Below are 22,488 nucleotides of genomic sequence, written 5' to 3'. Positions count from 1 at the left end.
TTGGTGCCCCTATTGATTGGCATTTTGGTGATGCAGCGGTCTTTGAGTCACCAATGCTCCCATAGGATACCCCACACCCATGCTCTGCAAGTAAGCCCAATAAACTATGCTTCACCAAGTTGGACTTGGATGGAATCTTTACTTTGGTCTGTTGACAGTAGCCTCCCCTGGGAGTGCGTGGACATTCATTTGTCTCCCCAGAAAAGGTCACACAATACCAAACCTACTGTGACAACCATATTTGAGCTAAACCTTTCTTTGCAGAGCATTTTGTTAATATTTTTGTTTTATTTTAATCACGAGTGTGCTTGTGTTTTGTGTCAGAATGTCTACAGAAGTGCAGGCGCTCTCTGAGGCCAGACGTGTTTGCTCTTCTGGGGCTGGAGTTATATACGGTTGTGAGTCACCTGACATAGATGCTGAATATTAGACTCGGGTCCGCTCCAAGAGCAGAAAGTGATTTTAATTGCTGAGCCTTCTCTCCAGCCTCCCCAATAAATATTTATGCAGGAAATAAAACAGGACTTACTTAATGACTCTGAAATAAGAACCATATTAAGAGCTACACCACAATCCCCCGATGAACATACTTAAAAATCAACATACGATTGAACTGAATTGTAAAACAAATAATTGATAGGAAAATTGTACCTATCTGAATGTGTCCATTAGGGGCAGGAATCATTCCTTTAGATCTGTGATGCAATGTGAATAGCAGGAGATGACCGGGTGCTTGTGTGGGAGTCACAAACACCACAGCTGATATTTTTTTGCTTGTATTTGATAGAGTTGGCCGGCAGTAGCTCGCAGTCTTGACAGAGTTCACAGCCATTGTGATAAATGGTGGCCACCAGCATAAGATATCTCTCTGCTCCCATACCGTGCTGGTTGGTTTTTGTCAACTTGACACAAGTTACGGTCATCTGGGAAGAGGGACTCTCAATTAGGAAAATATCTCCTTCACACGGGCCCGTAAACAAATCTATTAGGGGCATTTTTTTTTGACTGATGATGGAGGTGAAATGGCTCAGCCCATTGTGGGTGGACCACTGAGGAAATGTTCCTCTAAGAAAGCCAACAGAACAAACTGTGGGAAGTAAGTCAACAACCAGTGTTTCTCCATGGCCTCTGCTTCAGCTCCTGCCTCGGCTTCCCTCACTGATGAACCACGACTGGGATGCGTACACCAAATGAACCATTTCTTTCCCACATTGTCTTTCTGTCATGGTGTTGATCACCAAAACAGAAAGCAAACTGTTTCACCTACCAAGATCTTCTGCCTGCCGAGATACTAGTGGGAGACAAATCTAGCTGTGCAAATCATAAAAGGAAGATTCCGGGGAACGGCACAGGGAAAGAAGACCAGCAGTGGACTCACGGTGGAGAAGGAATCCGCTACTCTGCATAGCGTGGTCTCGCCTTATGCAGCCCCAGTTCAAAACTTCAAAGATGCCCTATCTAGTCGGGTAGTGACTGACACACTATTCTGATTTATAGTAATCTTTTAAAAGTTCATTGCTCAACTCCACCCTTTGAGCATTCAGCACCTGATGTCACCAGACATCGCCATGGTTGCCATACTAGACGATGTAGGCTTCTGAACACTGATATCATTAATATCCAAAAGTCCATTGTGTTTTTCTGTCCAGTCCAGTATCATGTTTGATCTTTGCTACAAACACACATCTTGTCAATTCTCTAGGCAAGTCTCAATGTCTTTACATGGGAAATATCCTGATAAATTCTATTTGCCTCTAATATCAGTATTGTCAACTTTGTCCGAACTCAGTCATCCTGTTATGGATGAAGTCGTGTTTCTGTTTCAACCACTGGCCTTCCCTTTCAAAAATGTATTCTCCTCTTTGCCTTGAGAGTGATATTTTAAAAATAGATCATTGGTGTCTAAGAGATGGTTCAGTGGGTAAGGATGCATGTAGTGCAGGCAGGAGGACCTGCGTTTGCATCCCAAGTACCCGTGTAAAAAGCCACACATGGCTGTGTGTCTTTGTAACTTCAATATTGATCCCGAGATCCTTAGAGCTTGCTCGCCATCCAGCCAAGAGGAAACAGTGAGGTTGTGGCTCAGTGAGAGACTATCTCAAAGCAATCAGGTGGAAAGTGACAGAGGATGACACTGGTGCACAACTGCACACTCACGTACTGCATCACACACACACATGTGCACACACACACAAACACACACACACTACATATAAAAATAGACAATGACCCAGATCAGATTCAAGCATCCACAACCAGAAATTCCACTCCATGAATCAAAGCTGATAAGGACATACGCTATTCAGCCCTTGTCAGCTCTGACCTCAACTCCTGGCACTGTCTCCCCAATTCATGACTCAGATTTAAGCCATTCAAAATACACCAACCGGCCTTTGTAGGGACATGGTATATACTTTTCCTTCTTTTTAGACACCTAGTGCTCCTCATGTCTTCCTGCAGATATCACTTGTGCAGGCGCCCACCTCACTCAGCCCTTCTCCTTCACGGCGCACTGTTGGATTTCCTCTGCAGCACACATACCCTGGTTCTGAAATCATCTTGCTCAATTATTCTTGATTTATTTACCCCCTGCTTCTGCTGGGTGGAGTATGAGCTCTGCTATACCTTTAAGGCCAACACAGGTGCCTGGCACTCGGTGGGGACTCTGTCGATGTTCCCCGAGCAGGGTGTGCTATTGTGGGGTCTACAGAATGAATCACCCCATAAGCAGCTGTTCATGGAGACCAACTGGCTATACAGCAGCTGGGGCTGTAATAACTGCACGGCAGTCAGTGACAGCAATGGCCCTCCTGTGTTCATTTAGTATGACATACCCACAAAAGCACTGTAGATGAGCAACCAGCCACCTTACTGTTAGTCGTCTCTGGAGAGGACGGTTTATTAAGTAAGGAGCACCAGAGGCGGCTCAGGGGGCTGTGGGGAGAAAGCAGTGGCTTTGTGCATAACAAAGAATTCATTGCAAAGGGCTTCTCCAAGTTCAGGATGATTTCTCTGTCTCTTGTGGTATGTGTGCCTCTCTGAATTTGCATTTCCCAAGATCACCTTGAACAGGCACTTATCAACAGCCCCTTGAACTAATCAATACCCTCCCTTTGTACAGATCAACATCTTCCCCCTTGTACAAATCAATCAATTGCACTGATCAATACCCACCCTTGCACCTATCAATACCCTCCTCTTGTACTGGCTAACTCCCATTGCACCAACCAACACCCTTTTGCACAAATCAACACTTGCCCCTTTTACCTATCAACATCTCTCCTTATACCCATCAATACCTTTGTGCACCAAACAATATCCTCTTGCACTGATTGATAATCACACGCCTGTCAACACCCTTCTCTTGCACTGATTAACATCCCTTCTTATACTAATCAATACTCCCCCGCCCCGTTCTCACTATGGGTGAAGCACCATGGGGCTGGTCATGAGCCTGGACTCTGAACTCCATCCATCTAGAATATGATTTGTCTCTGCGTCTTAATTGTGTGTCTTGAGGGCCCCCCCCCCCCCCCCCCCGTTCTCACTATGGGTGAAGCACCATGGGGCTGGTCATGAGCCTGGACTCTGAACTCCATCCATCTAGAATATGATTTGTCTCTGCGTCTTAATTGTGTGTCTTGAGGGCAGGTTGCAGGCTCCGTACATCCCCTTCCACCTGGGAAGTGGGAACAAGAGCAGCGCCTACATCTCTGAGCCATGATGGAAATCACATGGGTTGAAGTATGTTCTGGAGAACAGACGGCCTCACCTGGGTACCCAAGCAGCAGCTAAGTGCTGCCTCTAATTATCCAGACGTGTTTGGGGAACAGCAGCCACTCAACAAACATAAAAAGAAATAAGGCGCCTCAGAGCAGCGTGTTTCCTCAAGGGCCATGGCAGCATCTTAATTTGCACTTGGTTGCGGAAGTATGAAAATGAAAGTGGCGGCGTGCTCTGCATCGAGTCTGGATTTTCAAAAAGTCAGAGTAAAACAACAGAGGGGCACTGGCGTGTTAATTAACAGGTCGACATGGGAAAAGAATACCATTGAAAGTCAAACAGAAAGAGCCCGGAATCCGCTTTTATGCCCCAAATAAAAGGACTTCTCATTATTGGAGCCAGGAAAGAAAGCTTCCTTCTATAATCTAGGGCTCTTTCCCAAGTCCTGATCTCAGCAGGTGAGGGCTACGCTGTATTACCTGCACACATTTTCTGAACTCCTGAGAGATGATGATGGAGTTCTTCTGTCTACAGACTGGCCACAGGTGTATGTAGGCAATGGACAGTAGGACTTGTCTTACGCATGTCTTTCAGGTATCTGTGTAGGTAGATGCTGTCCTTTCTGTTGGGGTAGAGAGAAGAGAAGACCCTGGGCTGAGGGCCATGCAATTCCTGCTGGGAGAGACACCAAGGCGGATGTACTAGACAGGATTCTAGACCTGTCATACAGAGATGGTCAGTGTATGTAAAATTTGCTTCACTTAAGTATAGAAATGTACTAGATAGATATTTTTTTTGAAATGCATTTCTTGAGAAATTTATGAGCTAAAATTACATGGCCCTCAAAGCTGGGGAGGTATTGTCTGCTTGCTCCAGAGAAAAGAATTTCTGAGAGGGCTTAAGGGCACACAGGTGTCAGAGAAGACAGTGATCGTCTCATAATCCAAGATTCATCCATAGGAGGAAATCAGATGGCACTCTGGAGGCTGGTGAGACGGCTCAGCAATTAAGAAAATTGACTGCTCTTCCAAAGGATCTGAATTCGATTCCCAGAACCCACAAGAAAGCTCACAAACATCCATAACTCCACTTCTGGGTGATCTGACGCCCTCTGCTGGCTTCTGTGGTTGCTGTGCCTGTCTGTGCATGTGCATACACACATGCATACACACACGCACATGCATACATGTTATTAAAAAATAAATCTTCAAAAATCCTCAGCATTCAGCAATCCTCACCAAGTTTGTGTCGGGTCTGGCTAGACAGATACAGATACTTGATGCCTACTTATGTAGGTTGTGGAACTCACTGCCTCTGCCCTTTCAGTCCTGCTGATGAGGAAGAAAGCATTTAGCTATGGAAAATGGGGTGCCAGAAACCATGTCCCGGAGTCTAGTAGCTTCTGCTTTGGAAGAAGGGCTGGAGACTGAATGGGTTTAAGCATGCTTTTAGGAGACAGAATGAAAGGACAAAGGACAAAGGCGCCATCAAAGTGACACTTAAGTCCTCCTACAACATCTCAAGTTTGTCTGCTGATAACTGTGGAATCCAACCAGCAGAAGCAAGGCTTGCTTGCTGCCATTCAAACTCAAGAAAATAGCAGCATCAACTACGATCTTCCTGAGTGTAGGCATCAAGGAAGACCCTTGCCATGAGGTAGCGTGGCAGATGGGCTAGGACTCATGAACTCTTGCAGTTAGAATTCTTGGAAAAGCCGGAACGTACTTACTGTTAAACTGCACTTCACAAAGGGGGCTTTCTTAGTTAGGGTTTCTATTGCTGTGAAGAGTTGATATGACCATAACAACTCTTAAAAAGGAAATTTTTAATTGGAATTGTTCACTTACAGTTTCAGAGGTTCAGTCTAATATCATCATGGTAGGGAGCATGGCGGCACACAGGCAGATGTGCTGCTGGAGGAGGAGCTGAGAGTCCTACATCTTGCAGGTGATCAAAAGTTAACTGAGACACTGGGCAGTATCCTGAGTATAGGGAACCTCAAAGCCCAACCACACACTGACACACTTCCTCTAACAAGGCCACACCCACTCTAACAAAGCCACGTCTCCTAATAGTACCACTCCCTATGAGATTATGGGTGCCAATTACATTCAAACTACCACAGAAGTGTTCCTGACACTTTTGATTCCTTGTTCTGAAACTCCATGGCACACCACTCAGGACCTTGAAGGCTGGCAGTCACATCCGTATACACCTTCATGTCACATGCAAGGCCTTGGTTTCCATCTCAGGATATATATGTGTGTGTGTGTGTGTGTGTGTGTGTGTGTGTGTGTGTGAACATAAACAAACAGGCAAAATGCTCTTTGCCATCAGTGTAACTACCATGAGACATTATCACACCAAACTTTCTTGGAATTAGAACCTCCTTGTAATTTGAGACTGCTTTTTCATTTCCTGGCCACACAGACCCAAATAATCACACAAAACTGTATTGGTTACAACAATGTTTGGCCAATGGCTCAAGCATATTCCTAGCTAGCTCTTATAGCTTAAATTAACCCATTTCTAGTTTTTCATATTTTACAAAGAGGCTCGTGATTTGTTACCTCTTGCTTCTTGGGTGGCTACATGGAATCTGCCTGTCTCCACCTTCTATCTCCCTGAATTCAGTTTAGTTTTCCCGCCTACCTAGATTATGCTTTGCTATAGGTCAAAACAGCTTCTTTATTAACCAATGGTAATAAAACATATTCACAGCATTCATAGGGGAATCCTACATCACCTCCTTCTGATTATTGTCAAGGATGATGTACTATCTGTTCTGACTGTTATCTCTGGGTTGAGTTTTATCTCAAGCCCCAGATCAATAATAATCAGTATTAAAGCTTCAGAGGTGAAGCTGATACAGAATCAAAACAAGACCCGTTTACGAAATGGATGCAGGATACTTGTTTTTTCCAATGCCAAGAAAGAGTTGACTAAGCCCCTCCCTTATCCATGTGCTGGGCTGACAGCAACACCCACCATGATGACACTCAAAACAGCTGCTTCCCCAAAGGAGAGGAAGTAAGGGTTCATTGAAGTTTGAAGAGCACTTATTAGTGAGTTTTTAAGGACTCACTAGTGAATTGCATTCTCCGCATGGAAGTGCAGGCCAGTGTCTCTGAAGCTCAGAATAAGCTCAGAATTAGTTTTATCCCAAGATCAGGAAGCAGCGATGAGAAGCAGCCACCACCCTGAATCGATGGGCCACTGAGGAGCCTCCCAGCTCCTCTAAGAAATGCAAACAGCATGCCTCATACCAGACCCTGTTGTGTGGTCACTATGCACTTAACAGAAAGATGCACCCTTAATGAGCTTTTCTCTAAGAATTCCCCTCCCTTAGGAGGGGGAAGAACACTTTACCTTCAATACAGCAAAGCATGATTTCTTGAAGGGCGAAAATTAAGCTCATAGAAATGCATGATTGGATTAAGAGCGTACAAAAGCTTTCAAAGCACTGGACATGGGGGAGACTTTGTCTCAGTTTAAAAATTTTTCCTAGAGGTGCAATTACAGAGCCACTGAGAAGCAGGGGAGTGACATTTGCCCTACACTGATCTCTAAGCTTTCCTGGTGTCACAGAGGCACCTGTCTTCAGCACCCATCTTGGTGTTCTTCCTGCTTATTCGGATGTGCTATGTCAGGTGTTGTATTATTCCCAGGCTTTGTAAGAACAAATAAAGCAGGTGTGCCTTTTCCTCTTAGAATTCATTAGGAGAAGATGAGAGATTTCAATTATGGAAAGATTGATAGATTTGATCACATTAAAAATTAAACAAGGGCCAGGGGCATAGCTCAGCAGTAGAATACCTGCCTAGAATCTCCCAGTGAGGGGCTGGAGTGTGGCTCACTGGTAGAACCCCTGCCTAGAATCCCCCAGTGAGGGGTTCAGGTGTGGCTCAGTGGTAGAGCACCTGCCTAGAATCCCCCAGAGAGAGGTTGTGGTGTGGTTCAGTGGTAGAGCCCCTGCCTAGAATCCCCCAGTGAGGGGCTGGGGTGTGGCTCACTGGTAGAGTACCTGCCTAAAATCCCCCAGTGAAGGGCTGGAGGCATGATTCAGAAACTGAGGACTTGCTTAGCCTTTGGTTCCATCCCAGGATATATACATAAGCAAACAGGCACAACCTTTGCACTGCCCCCTAATGTGTGAAATTAGGAGGTCAAGAGCAAACTGGTAAGAATCCACATGACACATCAATCAAAAGACAGATTATCACTAACACACAGGAGAAAGTGGATTTGGACTCAGTGGCCCTCGAGGTTCAGTTTTGTTAAACAAGAATGTAGGAAGAGCTAATGTCAGCAAGTCCTACCCTTGAAATGTGATTTCCCCGCTTTGTACAACATTCTAGCTTCAGAAAGAAAAGAAGTTGAATTCCCAGTAGGATAATAAAATGGGCAAAGGACAAATATTTAATAATGAAATAAAAAATAATGTAACCCAAGTAGGGCAAATTAAGGAGACACTGAGATAAGATGTTTGCTTAATAAATTGTCTATTTGAAAAAAATTAATATTCTCTGTTGGAAAAGTTGCAGGGAAATGGGTATCTTTACACACAGCAGGTAGAATTGTAAATTAGTTAAGACTTCCCGAAGGCAATCCTACAGACATTACAAAACTGTATTACAAAATTACATATCCTCTGACTCACATCCTTGAATTAAAATTTATTTCTCAAAGTTTACCTCAAGGGACCGGTGGGAGATACGTGCAAAGATTTCTATATCAAAACACAAACCATAATATATTTTATAATAGGGAACATCTTTATAGTGTTACAGAGTTATGGAAGGGATTTTTAAACACATGGTTTATTGCTGTCTTTCTTCCATTCCTACTTCTAATGAGGAGGGATGTCTGAGACCCTATCAGGAGCATGTATCTCCGAATGGCTCAGCTGTCTGCTTTCCCACCACAGGGACAGCTCACTGGGTAAGGGGCAGCTGTAGGCATCCCTTTCTTCTTTCACTGTTACATCCACCTACCCAGGTAGACAGCCTCTGAGAAGGGACTTCACTTTCCTCAGCCTCCCTTGCCACCTGGCAGAGTTCTTGGCTTAGAAGTTCGGTGGAAAACGTTATACTCAGTCAAAAATCCCATTTGTCTCTGTTCCCTAACCCTGCTAGATACAAGGTGGACATGGTTTTTATAGACTTAAAGGTTGTTGAGACCCTGGTGGGTATTGGGGAACTGAACTCTACAGGAGTGGTATGCACTCGTGATGGCTGAGCCGTCACTCCAGTCCCAACATGACTGCTAGTAGTTTGGGTTCACAGGGATGATAATATGTTCAGGGTCACTCAGCTACCAGATGAAATATCCAAGCCATGGAGTCACCAGACAAACTCCATTCTGGGCACACAAAGAGAGTAAATTGAGAGCATATGCTAAGCCCAGCAGACCAGGATAACAAAGTCTTTTGTAGAGCAGACGAAGAGTATGCCATAATCTTCTGTTTCCCCTTTGCCTCACAATTCTGTCTAAACATGTAGCCAGAATACTTCTGGATGATAGCAACAACAACAACAAAACCAGTATAGGCAAGGCCCTATGTCCTCCCTGCAGTGGCTTTCCATACCATCAGACCCCCAACTCTTCAAGCTCCCTTCTGGGATGCATGCCTCTAGCTTCAAACCCTCCCCCTGGTCTACACATCTCCGTTGCTTTACCAGTTATCACTTAGTGAGTACACAGACTAAAAGAAGCAAGACCATTTCATAATGGTAACACCCACCCCATAAGAAGCATTATATCAACCAACACATGTGGACCCTCAACTGCCCCAGATACAAGACACAGGGAGTCAGAGCTCAAAATTTTTGCTGGATTGCTAGGAACTCGTCAAATTCAAAGTATTTTAATTTGGTTAATTCAGTGTGGCACACTTATCAGAGATGTCTACCTTCTGCCTGGCTTTCAGACTGTGAAGAACAGGGCTGTGACCAAGCACTTTCCTTAGAGAATGTGCAGACCTATTGTGGTTGTGGAGTGTCCTCTGTACCTTGCTGTCTATAACAGAAAAATCATAATAGTGGCTAATAGTTATTATGTGTCTGCAAGGGGCTGGAGTTCTTGGAAGGACCCATGAGTTATTTATTTATTTATTTAACTTAATTTTTGTTGGGTTAGGCATTGAAACCTGTCCTGGTACATGCCAGGCAAGCATTCCACCCCTGAGTTCCAGCTTCGGACCCAGCAACATTCTCACAACAATAATATGGTTTCTGAGTGATTATTTTGAGTCAGGGTGGTTGGGAAACTTACTAGCTGTCTTCCCCAACAGACTGTAAGATGTAAGTAAAATAAACCCCTTTCTCTCCAAGTTGCCTTTGGTCCTGGTATTTATCACAGCAATAGAAAGCAAAGTAGAACACATGTCTTGTAAATGGAGACCAGAATTGAGTTGTGTTTTCCTTCTTTACAGGAAGGTAGCTAATGCCAGTGGAAGACACCAGACCCTCAGAACTAAGATGAGTACTTCCTGGAACCCTATTCTTCTCTCGTGGAGATAAGGATTCCTTGCAGAGATACCCCATTATCTTTCAAGACATGCTCTCTTTGTTCCTAGTGGCAGTGTCTAAGCCACTGTAATGTTGTTGAATTGCCAGCCCAGCCTTCCTTGCATCTCAGTATGAGCATATGCACACTTAAGCCAAGCACTCTGTACAGTTGCATATGTCTGAAATCATTAATTTATCTGCATTATATCATGCATGTTCATCCCACCATCCATAATATTCACATAAAGACAGGCTCATAACTACTAACTGGACTACATTTTATAAATGCAAGTTAAAGAATATCACCAGTTAGAGTATATATTGTTGGCCATTGGCAGTGAGCTTATGCTCCCATTTTGTCCCCATCTTGGTCTTTGCTGACTGACATCCTTCACTCCTGAACCTGGATCACAGCATGGAGCCTTCCCGGTCCCAGTTCCCCAAGTGCTTTCTTACCATTGCCAGTGGTATGACCCCAATCAAGTCCTTCTGGCTCACATAGATCTTGGATACCCCCAAGTCAGACGTGATGTCTCCTGGGTATTCAACCTGCCACGTGACAAGCTGTGTGGTGGGTCGGTCACTGGGTCCTTCAACCTCGACGTCAATCTGCATGACTTCGTAGGAGGCATCGTCCACACTATGGAGTAGGAATGAAGGGAAACAGAGGTGAGCAACTGAGACACAGAACTCACCTGTGTCGGTGTGGCCTTTCGCCCACACCTGTGTTTGTGTGCTTCAAGCCTTGAGCAATTCAAGGACAAGCCACCATCTCCATGCTTGCCAGCCCTTGCCAGGGCTCTGACATCATCATTTATTCTTTCTTTCTTTCTTTCTTTCTTTCTTTCTTTCTTTCTTTCTATCTATCTATCTTCCTTCCTTCCTTCCTTCCTTCCTTCCTTTCTTTCTTTTTTTTTTGTTTTTTACCAAGAATGGCTCTTTCCTGGATTTCCAGTAACAACTACACTGTTACGTTGATTTTATCTCAAAGCCACAATCTGTTTGGTTGGGTGCACAGAATTTTAAAGGGTGCCATGGCCTTGTGTTCCACTGATGGTAACAGTATTGCAGGGAAACAGAAGACAGGCAAGGATGTGGGCCCAGGGACCATCCCACTGCTGATAAACATGGACACGTCATCAGCTATCACCCGGAGACAGGAATGGCTGTGACGAATGCTAGTTTCGAGACATATGAGTTCCCATAAACACAGCTCTGGAAACTGATCCAGGCTAGAAGGCTAGAACTATTTTAGCAGCCTTTGCTATTTTCATTAACTGGCTGCTTTCTTCTCTTCAGAGTTTCTTTCTAGTACAATGTCTGCTTTTCTACGTGACAGGTGAGAGAGAAAATGGTTTCATGCCAGCCTTTCTTGAGGAGACGATGAAAGAAGGGTAGGTGAGGGCTCATAGGGGCTGTCTGAGATGGGCTCTTAAAGGAGCATTAGTGAGCAGACATGTATGTATTGAGTCAAGTTTCACATCTTCACAAAAGTGCCTTCAAACACTGGCATTTACTATTATCATTAGTGCTGCTTTATTTCACAGAGGACCAGTTTATGCAAACATGTCAGTGACATCACCTAACATGCAAATTCTCACCTGGAAGCTCAGAAAGAGACACTGTGAACACACAGGTTAAGATGGCTGATTGGAGATCATGAGATTGGATCAAACAAAATCAAGATAAGAGCCATTAATACAGAAACAAGAGAAAGACCCACAGAGAACAGAAACAAGGATGGTAGAAGAAGGCACCCCTACACCAGTCCATGCCAAGATGTTCCTACTGTTCCCAACCGGTCCTGCTCAAAGCATGTATTCAAATACATTGGGTAGCAGCTATCCCTAGAGTCTGGCAGTTTGGATGCTGAAAACTCAAATCAAAACCTGAATTTCATGTTTCAGGGGGTGAGGGTTGGGCAGAGGACAGTAGACTGTGGACCTAGTACCAGAAGACAGACATAGGAGTTTGAAGTAGGGAGATCCAAAGTGCAAAGAAACCAGGGTTGGTGGAAGTGTAAGCAGAACTCGGGGCAGAGTCCTGATGGATGCCATAGATGCTCAACAGCACACATAGAGGTGATGGTATCAGCAGGGTGATTAGGGTGGTTTCCTCAACATCTTCTGCCTCCCTAACACCCTCTCTCATCCCTGAAGTCTTACAGGAGCGTGGGAAGTATGTGTTGGGATGTGTAACAGTCAATCCAACAGATTAGAAAGGGCAGACACAGTTGGTCTTCTTCATTCCCTCAGAGACTCATGTACAGAAAACCCTGCACTGCCCAGATCACCCTCAAAGCACCAGAGATGGGCTGTAATTTGCAACCTGAGGAAATCAGAGGTGGAATTCTGGCTAGAAGTTGTCTTTGACTTATTTTGAATGTCTGACACCAGCAGCCCCACCCTGTCAGTGGCAGATAAAGTACATCTCCCTAGCATGAAGAGACAGACTGAGAGAAAGTATACTGTATTCTGTCATATTTCATTATAGGCAGTATCTTACTATGCAATCCTGGCTAGCCTGGAACTTTCTATGTATACCAGGATGGCAGCAGACTCAGAGATTCACCTGCCTCTGCCTTCTGAATACTGGAAGTAAAAATGTGTACCACCATGCCTAGCTATTTTACTATCCACTTAATATTTATTGTTTAATTTAATTTTTGTTTGTTTACTGTTTACTTACTATTTTTGAATTACACTGGTGTGTGTACGTGTGTGTGTGTGTGTGTGTGTGTGTGTGTGTGTGTGTACCACCACATACACGTAGAAGTCAATGGTTCTCTTCTTTCATTACATAAGTCTTGAGGACAGGACAGAGGTTGTAAGCTTTGGCAATAAGAAGTTGACCCACTGAGCCCTCTCTCCAGCCCTTATTATTTTAATTCTAACTAACTGTTTTGATTAGGTTCATAGAATGCCCACTTCTGTCTTTGGGTTATTTGTTGTGGCTTAATTTGTATCGTCACTGGAAAAGCCTGTGTTGTTTTCCCTTTCTTCCCCTACATCCAACACACAACAGTCTTCCTGCCACTCACTGTGTACCCAATCACACACTCTCCTCTCATTCGGATTATACCTCTGCTTTCTCTCTTATCCATTCCTTTTTTTTTTTACTTCACTACTCAAACATTGAGACCATTAGCACTAAAAAAAAAAATTACCATAAACCAAGTTGTTACAGAGTTTTTTGTTGTTGCAATGGGAATTTTGGTGATTCTGTATCTGAAAGTTCTAGAGAATGCAGGTGGAGGTCACAAGTGTCTTCACTCTCTGCTGCTATTAGTCCCTGGACCACTGGTAACCCACCATATGTGCTATTGCAGTCAGCTCTATCTCCAATCTAATGCCACACAAGGACAAGGCAACTCACCAGGAGATTCACATAAAAGAAAACAAAAAGAAGTATGACTTTGATTCAGTGTCAGAGCCCTTGCCTAGAAGTATAAGGCCCTGGGTACAATCCCCAGCATTGGAAAAATAAAACAAAAGAAAATAAAGAAAAAATAAAACTAATAAAAGATAAGCTACATCCTAGAGGACACACACATCCTAACAACTGCGTAAATCACACAAAGAGAGCAAAAGCCAGGAGCCAGCAATGCACAATGGCATTTCACAAAGTGATGTCTCAATACCAGAAAACAAAGATAATAAAATAGATGGGATTCCAGAAAAAGATATCAGAGTCTTACTTTAAAAACTAATCAAGGGCCATCAGAAGACTCCGGAGAGCAGTTGAATGATGTAAGAAAATCCACTCGGGACCCAGACAAGAAAGTGACTGGAGTGGATGAGATGCTCAGTACCCTGGGGTGAGGATTTGAGCACATCGGCAGGAAAGGTGGCATGTAAATTGAGTCACTGTAGTAGAACCACAGATATTTTGGAAATGCAGAGTCGATCAATAACATTAAAAGAAAAGACAATAGAAAGCACTGGACAGACAAGCCTGGTCAGAGGAATGGACTTTAGGACTGGTGGACAAGGCTGAGACAGTGCATAACAACATACAAGAAAGAAAAACCAACACAAATGACAAAATTGTGCAAGAACTCGTAGAAATATTCAATAGACCAACATAAGAGTCCCCGAGGTAGAGAAAGGATTTGGAATGAAGTCTAAAGGGCTTGGATAATTAATTTGATGAAGTTATAGTTGAGAATTCCCTTGACATTGAGGAAGAGATGGACATGCAAACACGGGCAATATTCGGAAGCCAAACAGATAGGATGAGCACAACCCCTCCATGACACACCACCTGTACAAGACAAAAAACATGAAGCGAAGCACAAATAACACTGAAAGCTGTAGTGGGCAAATTGCACCTCACATACAAAGGCAGCAACATCAAAACAACACCAGATGTCTTATCAGCAACCCTAAAAGCATGGAATAAATAATATGTTTCAATCACTAAAATAAGTCACTGTTAACCAAAGTTGCTATGCCTCGTGAAACTGCGGGAGAAATATGAACATTTCTTTTCTTGTTCAAGACAAGCAGAAGTCAGAGAAACTGATGACCATCAAGGAAGTGCTGCAGACTATCCATAAAGGAATACTGTAGACACAGGAAGACAAGAGTTTCTCTATGAGGACACAGGAAAATCTAGCATCTCATGAGAGGGGCGGATGAATAGAGGGGCACTGGGAAGGTATCGGCACAACCCATGGATTCCCAAAGAGGAGGAAGGAAGGACCTATCGATCATCCAGCTATCCTCATTTATTTCTCCAATGCTGAGATAAAACACTGTCTAAAAGCAATGTGGAGAATAAAGTCTTCATTACAGGTCACAGTCCATCAGAGGGAAATCGGGGCAGTAATCTGGAGGCAGGAATTGGAGCAAAGGAGGCAGAGGGATGCTGCTTACTGGCTTGTTCCCTTTGGCTCGCTCTAACTGCTTTCATATACAGCCTAGGAATAGCAGCCCAGGCATGGTACCACCCTAAGTGGGCTGAGCCCTTCTACAACAAACATAAATTGATAAAATGCCCAAAAGACTTTTCCATGTGCCAATATGATGGAGGCAATTTTTCAAATGAGGTTTCTTGTTCCCTGGTTTGTCAAGTTGACAACTGAAGCTATGTCACACACACCCTTTAAATATACTCTACGAGCCTCACCAGAGAGAGAAAGGGTTGTTTCAAGACACTTTGAAATCAACTTTGCTTTTAGGGTCCTCTGCCAACTCTCCGAGTCCTGTGATGTTTCAGTAAATCAAAGCGGAGGCATGAAAACTAGAATATTGCCTGTGAACGCTTCATCACACGTTGCATTTCGAAAGATCAAACACCACATAGACACTGACCCTTGGGTGGGAGCAATATTAATAGTGGAGAACTCGAGTTATTAAGTCTTCCAGTCTCCTTTCTGTTGTCCTGATAAAACACTCTGAATAAAAGCACCCTGGGGAGGAAAGGGTTTACTTAGCTTACATTTCAAGATCATAGTCCATCACTGAGGGAAGTCGGGGCAGGAATTCAAACAGGAATCTAAGCAAAACTTATGGTGTAAGATGGATTACTGGCTTGCTCTGGAGATTATGCTCACCTACCATTCTTATACAGCCGAGGACCACTTGCCAAAGGAGGGATGGCACCTCAAGAGAGGACGTGGCCATTCTGCATCAATAATCAACCAATAGAGTTTCTCACAGACATGGCCAAAGCCCAGTCTGGTCAAGACAATCCCTTAGTTTATGTTCCCTGCTTCCAGGTGACTCTAGGTGTGTCAAGCTGACAACTTAACTAGAGCACTGTTAACACTTCTTAATACTATCCATGTTTGTTGTTATTTATTACCGATTAGAAGCCAATATATCATAGTATGGCTTTAAGAAGCACTTTAGTGATCCACTTTCACTCTGCAGCCACCCACATGGGCAACTGGCTTCCGGGGTGTGTGTGAGAGCTGTGGTTGCACGGTGACGTGGGTGTGGGAGACAGGGAGTGAAATTTCACTCCCAACTTTAGGCTGCTCCAGATGGTTCCCTGAAGGATAAAGTGGTGAAATTTTAGGAAACAGAAACCAAGCCAGAGGTGGAGTGGAGGGGTAGGGTCAGGGGGGACCATCTAGAACACAAGTGACTCTTTCTTTAGGGAACCCTTTGACTCGTATTCCCGGTTCCCCTTTCCACACACTTTCTAATAGATCACCCAAGTGCAAGACGTGTGATATTAGGTCCATAGAATTGGGCAGGCTCCCCCATCCATTCCACAGTCCCCTTGTGCCTGAACCCTAGCTCTAAACACTTTCAATACTAATGACCCAAGTCTGGCTTTCCTTGGATAGTCCCTGTTATGGTTTGAAATGTGTTTGAACATTCAGTCCTTAGCAGATGGCACTGCCTAGGGAGGCTGTGGAGACTTCAGAGGTGAGGGCTAGGGACAGAAACTAGCCACCAGGGGTGGGCCTTGATGATGATATCTACTTCTGTACTCTGCTTCCTGATTGGTCAAGAGATGAGCAATTTGGATCACAGGCCACCTGCCACATGCCTTCCCCTCCAAAACAGACAGACTACAGTCCATGAGACAGTGAACCATGATAATTCTCTTGGAGTTTTTAGAGCCAGTTTACAAGATTGAATTTGAGGGGTTATTTGCTGGGAACTAAGCTTTAGCAATGTCTGTTGGTGCTCAGTTCGATGTTCCAGCCCTACCTCTAACGGAGCCACAGTGAGAGTCTAGCACCTCTTGTGGCAGCTACACCTTATGGGAAGAGCCATTGTCTTGGGCTGGGTCTTCCATCCTAAAGTCCTCCATCGATTGTTATAAACACTTTGTCACACGTTCATATACCAATGAATCTTCATCTTATTGGCCCTCCTATAGAAAATGAAGTAATTTTCAAAATAAGCAGGATAGCATCCTGTTTAGGTCTTTTTGTCAACTCGACCCAGGGTTGGGTCATCTAGGAAGAAAGGAACCTCAATTGAGGAAATGTCCCTACCAATCTGGCATGTGGACAAGCATGTGACATATTTTCTTGATAGGTGACCAATATGAGATGGCACTGCCCACTGTGGGTGATGCCATCCCTGGTGTAAGAAAGCCGTCTATGCAAGCCATGGGGAGCAAGACAATAAGAAGCACTTTTCCATGATCTCCGCTTCAGTTCTTGCCTCCAGGTTCCTGCCCAGACTTTCCTCAGTGATGGTCCCTGATCAGAGCTATAGCCTAATAAAAATGCTTTGCTCTCCAGATTGCTTTTGGCCAATATTTTATGACAGTAATAGAAAGCAAAAATAGGACAGAAATCAAAGGCAATTAATAAATATTCTCCAGAAACAGGAGTGGGGAATGAGGGGAGGTCCAGAGGGCCTCACTCCAGGCTCAGCTCCTCTTAGAAGGACTCCCCACATTACCGTGGTCCTCGCCTGCAGTGGCATTTGGGAAATTTGCATCTGATGCAGACATAAGGGACCAGATGTCTCCCACATGGAAGGACCACTGTCCTCCTTTCCTGTATCCTCTTTCATGTCTCATTCTCAAGATTAAAATGGGGATATTACTCAAACAAATTGTTTCTCCTTAGACATTATCATGCTATTAAAATTTTCCATTACTGGTACATTTTTTCTAACTTCTTCATTACCATTTTCTGTATAAGACCTTTTATGAGTAAGTAAAATATGCACAACTGCTTTAATGTATGTACTTTATAATGAGATCTTCTTTGCCACCACAAATTTGTCATCTCATGAGCTCTCTTGTGACCAGAGTCATTCTAGAGGAGAGAAAGAGAGAGATCGCCAAAGAGGGGAAACTCATGGGCCAGGGTTTGTGTGTACAGTACAGTGAAAACTGAGGAAGTCTCTGTGGTGTGACTGGGATCTTAAGAATTCTGGGATGGAGCCGGGCAGTGGTGGTGCACGCCTTTAATCCCAGCACTCAGCAGGCAGAGGCAGGTAGATCTCTGTGAGTTCGAGGCCAGGCTGGTCTACAAGAGCTAGTTCCAGAACAGCTAGGCAGCTAGGACTGTTGTATAGAGAAACCCTGTCTTGAAAAACCAACAAAGCAAAGCAAAACAAAACAAAACACAAAAAGAAATCCTGGGACTGGGACTGACTGGGGCCGGAGGTGCAGGTGATTGGTAGGAAGGCCATGCAAGTCTTTAAAACTATCCCCCAAGCAGCCAGCTATGGCTAGTCAGTCATCTACGAGTCATAGTTTGCTTATGTACTGTTTTATTTTTGAGCTAAATTTAAGCTTAATTTTTGAAGAAAAAAGAGTATACAGCATAGAGCATGCATGGTCTATAAAGCTTGGCATATTGCTATCCTACCCCTTACATGGAAAACTTGCCAATTCCTGATCTTTATCATGAGAATAAAAAGACAAATTAATAACCTTTAAAAATAATAAAATGGTATTTACTTCACTACATAGAAACTCCTCTAGAAGAGAACATGAACCAGTCAAGTACTTCTCCTCAGTGCTAATGAGAAAGTTCATATGTAAGAGTTGACCTGGGGCTATTCCGGATTGGAACAATAGAAGTGGAATGAGAGAAATTGGCAGAGGCGGGCCCTATTATAAAGGCTGCCATTAGGGTTAGAATTCATATACTCAGCTTTTTTTTTCTTTTAGGTACTAAAAAGTACAAAAATGATCCCAGCTGAAATAGAGCAATAGGCCAAGCTTCAGTGGAAAGTGAAAAAAATAAAAGGGGGGCATTCATTTAGATGAGTTATGGATTTCACAAGAATCTCTGCAGAACTCTAGAATGTTAATCGGAGTGGGGCATTTTTCTTAAGTGCAAGAATCCTTCACATGTTTGTGATCTCAAGCCCTGCCCTTGAATGCAGAGGAGCAACCCCAGTTAACCAGGATGGACAAATACACAAACAGTCTTGACCTAGGACGGGGTCAAGTTTCCAGATGAGGACTAACCTATATTGCTTGAGTGACACACAAAATGATTAACAAATAGGGAAGTTCAAATGTGATAATCTACATGAACTTTGACCAGTTGGACCCTTTGCAACTCATGTCATCATCTTAAATATGAAGCAGAAGTCCCAGAAAGAAATGTAACGGTGATGTAATACTTTGGGATGCTGTCTTCTGGATAGGACATAGTCTGTGCCTTCTTGAGGAGACCCACACAAGATCTGGACCATAGACATTTTGCTATACAAGGGAGGGCTCACACAGACCCACACTTCATAGAGAATACGGAATCAAACAGCTATTGCTGACAGGAGGAGCTTTGCTTGGGTGCACTAGCCTGTGCTCCTGTGAGAGACCCATCTTCCATGCTTCTGTAAGCAACCCCTCACTCACGTTCCTGTAAGTAACCTCTCACCCTTGCTCCTGTGGGTTACCCCAATTCAACTTCAGCTAGACTTGAGTACAGCTGCTTATTTGTTCTGTTTAGGGTACCCTATCTAGGGTGTGCAGATTTGTTACACAGCAACACAGTTATTCATTCAAAATGGGGTTTTCTTTGCAAGAGAGAACCGCTCCCACTTAGGCAAAGTCCACATCAGTCTTTAAGAGCAAGCTCAACATTCTAATTATATGATCAGTGTATTGGAGATGAAATAGCCTTGCCCCCTAGGTTTCAAGTTTCATTATTAAAAGACAAGTTCCCAATTTGACCCCTTTTGTTCCTATTTTAGCTATATTTCCACTTCTGTTTTACCTGGATTGACTTAAATAATCTTTTATGGCATACTTTACCTGTTAATCCATAGCTCAGGAGGCTTTTTCCATGTTCCAAAGTGGAGAGAGAGAGAGAGAGAGAGAGAGAGAGAGAGAGAGAGAGAGAGAGAGAGAGAGAGCACAAAGATGGACGATGGGAAATCAGCTGTTTGCAAAAGGTATAATTTTACCTAAAAGCAGCGAGTGCCCTTGACATCTTTGAGGAGCCCCCTCCACTCCCAAAGGGAAGGCATTTTCCACACTTGCTGAGCTGGAATCGCTACAGCAGACAAACAGAGGAAAAAATAACACTAAATCTTTCATCTCCACTTCGTGACATTTTCTTAAACATATTCGCTTGGAGATAGAGAGATATTTTATTTTTATACATTTCTTTTTGTTGGGAGGTTTTTTTTCCCACTCAAAAAGAAAGAACGAAATCCATTCTGTATGCCACAGACACATTAGTATCCTCGCCAAGGCTGCAGACTGTTCAAGACCACATCCTGTCTTGCATAAACAGGTACCTTGAATGCCCAGCATTCGTGATGAAGCTTTTGCCCTCCGTGCAACTTGGGCAGGAGCTACAAACTCAGAGTAAGGTGTAACTGGCAAGAAATGTAAGCAAGACAATCATGCAGTTAGTTTCTGACTGTCTCAGCCTCTCCCTTCTTGGGGAACTGAGAAGGGTCTGTAATGGACTAACACCGATGAAGAAACCGTCAGCGTTCTAGCAGGAGTTTATAAAGGTGTGCGTTATAAGATTTCCTAGCACAAAATTTTAATTGGAACTATTTCTACTACTATGTCTGGTGACACTGCTCCCTAGACCCCACTGCAACTATTTATTATTTTTAAGTTAAGATAAACTAAGCAGAACTTCTTTACACTTCCTCTCAGCAGAATGCCTCCAGGATTGACAGATGTGAAGCAGGGTTAAGTGTCTTTGCAAGTATCTTGGTGTTTGGAAGTGGGAAAGCCTCACCATGGCTGTGTGACATCTTCAGCAGAAAATTAAGGTGTATCACACACACACACACATGCACCCATGCTCACGCACACACACATACACACACACACACACACACACACACACACACCGCCCCTGAACCCAATAGCCAAAGCATACCTGATATCTGAAGCAAGTATACATCCAACAGTATTAGTGCCACACTGAAATAAAAGGCCTACAGACATTATTGTTCTCTATCTACAATCTCTTTAAGCATGTCATTGAATTGAATTGCTGGACTAAAAAGCTCTTACGTTCACATGAAAATTCAAAAAGGGGGTTATTAATTGATAGCGATGATGGGCACTAAATCTACTAATGGTTTTCTCAGCTCCCATCTGACATGACAAATGACAGAGCTCACGGGCTGAGATGTTTTATTATCTTGCAATAAAATTAATTCAAATATGTATATAGGTAATTCCTCCTACAAAAAAAAGGTTTCTGTTTCTTTAAACCTCCATGTGAGACTGTCATGTCACCGCCCATGATCAATACATAATTGAGCTTCAGGCTTCTAGTGCCCAAGGTCTGGGGCTGAAGAATTAATTTGCTGGTTGAGGTTAATGGAATGTCAATTAATTTCTTGGTATAAATGTCAATACATTCAGTTAGGCTCTGTGATTTAAATATAATTAAAGATAAACTTCAAGTCAACGTTACCTTTTTGGCTTGGGATATGATGGGTGATTTACTAAAATCCTATGAAGTCACAAGGGAGGGAAATTTGCGCGTTTGCATTATCTCATCCAGCAAGTTATGTGTGTTCATTTCCAGTAGCGTGAGAAGGAAACAGCAATAAGTGCCCTCTTGTTTCTCTCCAGCCTTCATGGTCCATCTTCAATGGCTACAGTTTGTGTTCCTCGGTGTGGTGGTTGATAGAATGGACTTTGGAACCAAATGCACCCAGTATAGAATCCTGATTGTGGTACTAAGGATGTATCAACCTTAACTCCTGGGGTGGCGAGCTTGAAACATCAGCTTAATACAACCCACAGTCGCTGGGAAGAGCGTCTCAGTTAGGGGTTGTCTACCCTGGGTTGGCTTATGGGTGTGTCTGTGGGAGACTGTATTGAGTTCATCAATTGAGAGGACACAGTCCATTGTGGGCAGCCCCATTCCGTAGGCGTGGAGTCCTTAACTGTATAAGAAGGGAGAAATGGAGCTGAGCGCTAATAAGCAAGCAAGCCTGTGTGCTTTCACGGCTTTCTGCTCTTGACTGTGGGTGGATATGCCTAGCTTTTTAAAGTTCCTGCCTTAACTTCCTCATTATGATGGGCTGTAAACCTGCCACTATTCGCTGAAACAGTAAGTTTCTCCTCTAAGTTGCTTTCTGGTAAGGAATTTTATTATCACAACCAGAAAGGAATCTAGAGTTCTGAAGGCCCCAGATTTGCACACTATACAATGCCCCTCAATCAGGACTGTTTTGAGTGACTATCAGACCTCAGGACATGTTTTTTTTTCTTTTAATTTATTAAAGATTTCTGTCTCTTCCCCACCTCCGCCTCCCCTTTCCCTCCCCCTCCCCCACTCAAGTCCCCCTCCCTCGTCAGCCCAAAGAGCAATCAGGGTTCTCTGCCCTGTGGG

General features: G+C 43.6%; 1 protein-coding gene across 1 annotated transcript in view; it reads right to left on the bottom strand.

Moving 5' to 3' along the window:
* Positions 1-22,488, bottom strand: part of Tmem132d (transmembrane protein 132D) — a 621,098-nt gene that overhangs the window by 173,140 nt on the left and 425,470 nt on the right. The window contains exon 4 of the mRNA XM_050146634.1: positions 10,689-10,872. Coding sequence (XP_050002591.1) covers positions 10,689-10,872 — 184 coding nt within the window. The remainder of the gene's footprint in view (positions 1-10,688; positions 10,873-22,488) is intronic.

Source organism: Alexandromys fortis, unplaced genomic scaffold (assembly GCF_014885135.2).
Source record: "Alexandromys fortis isolate MF-2015 unplaced genomic scaffold, M_Fortis_MF-2015_v1.1 scaffold_56, whole genome shotgun sequence".
Classification (NCBI taxonomy): Eukaryota; Metazoa; Chordata; class Mammalia; order Rodentia; family Cricetidae; genus Alexandromys; species Alexandromys fortis.
This window is presented reverse-complemented; position numbering and strand designations above follow the sequence as displayed.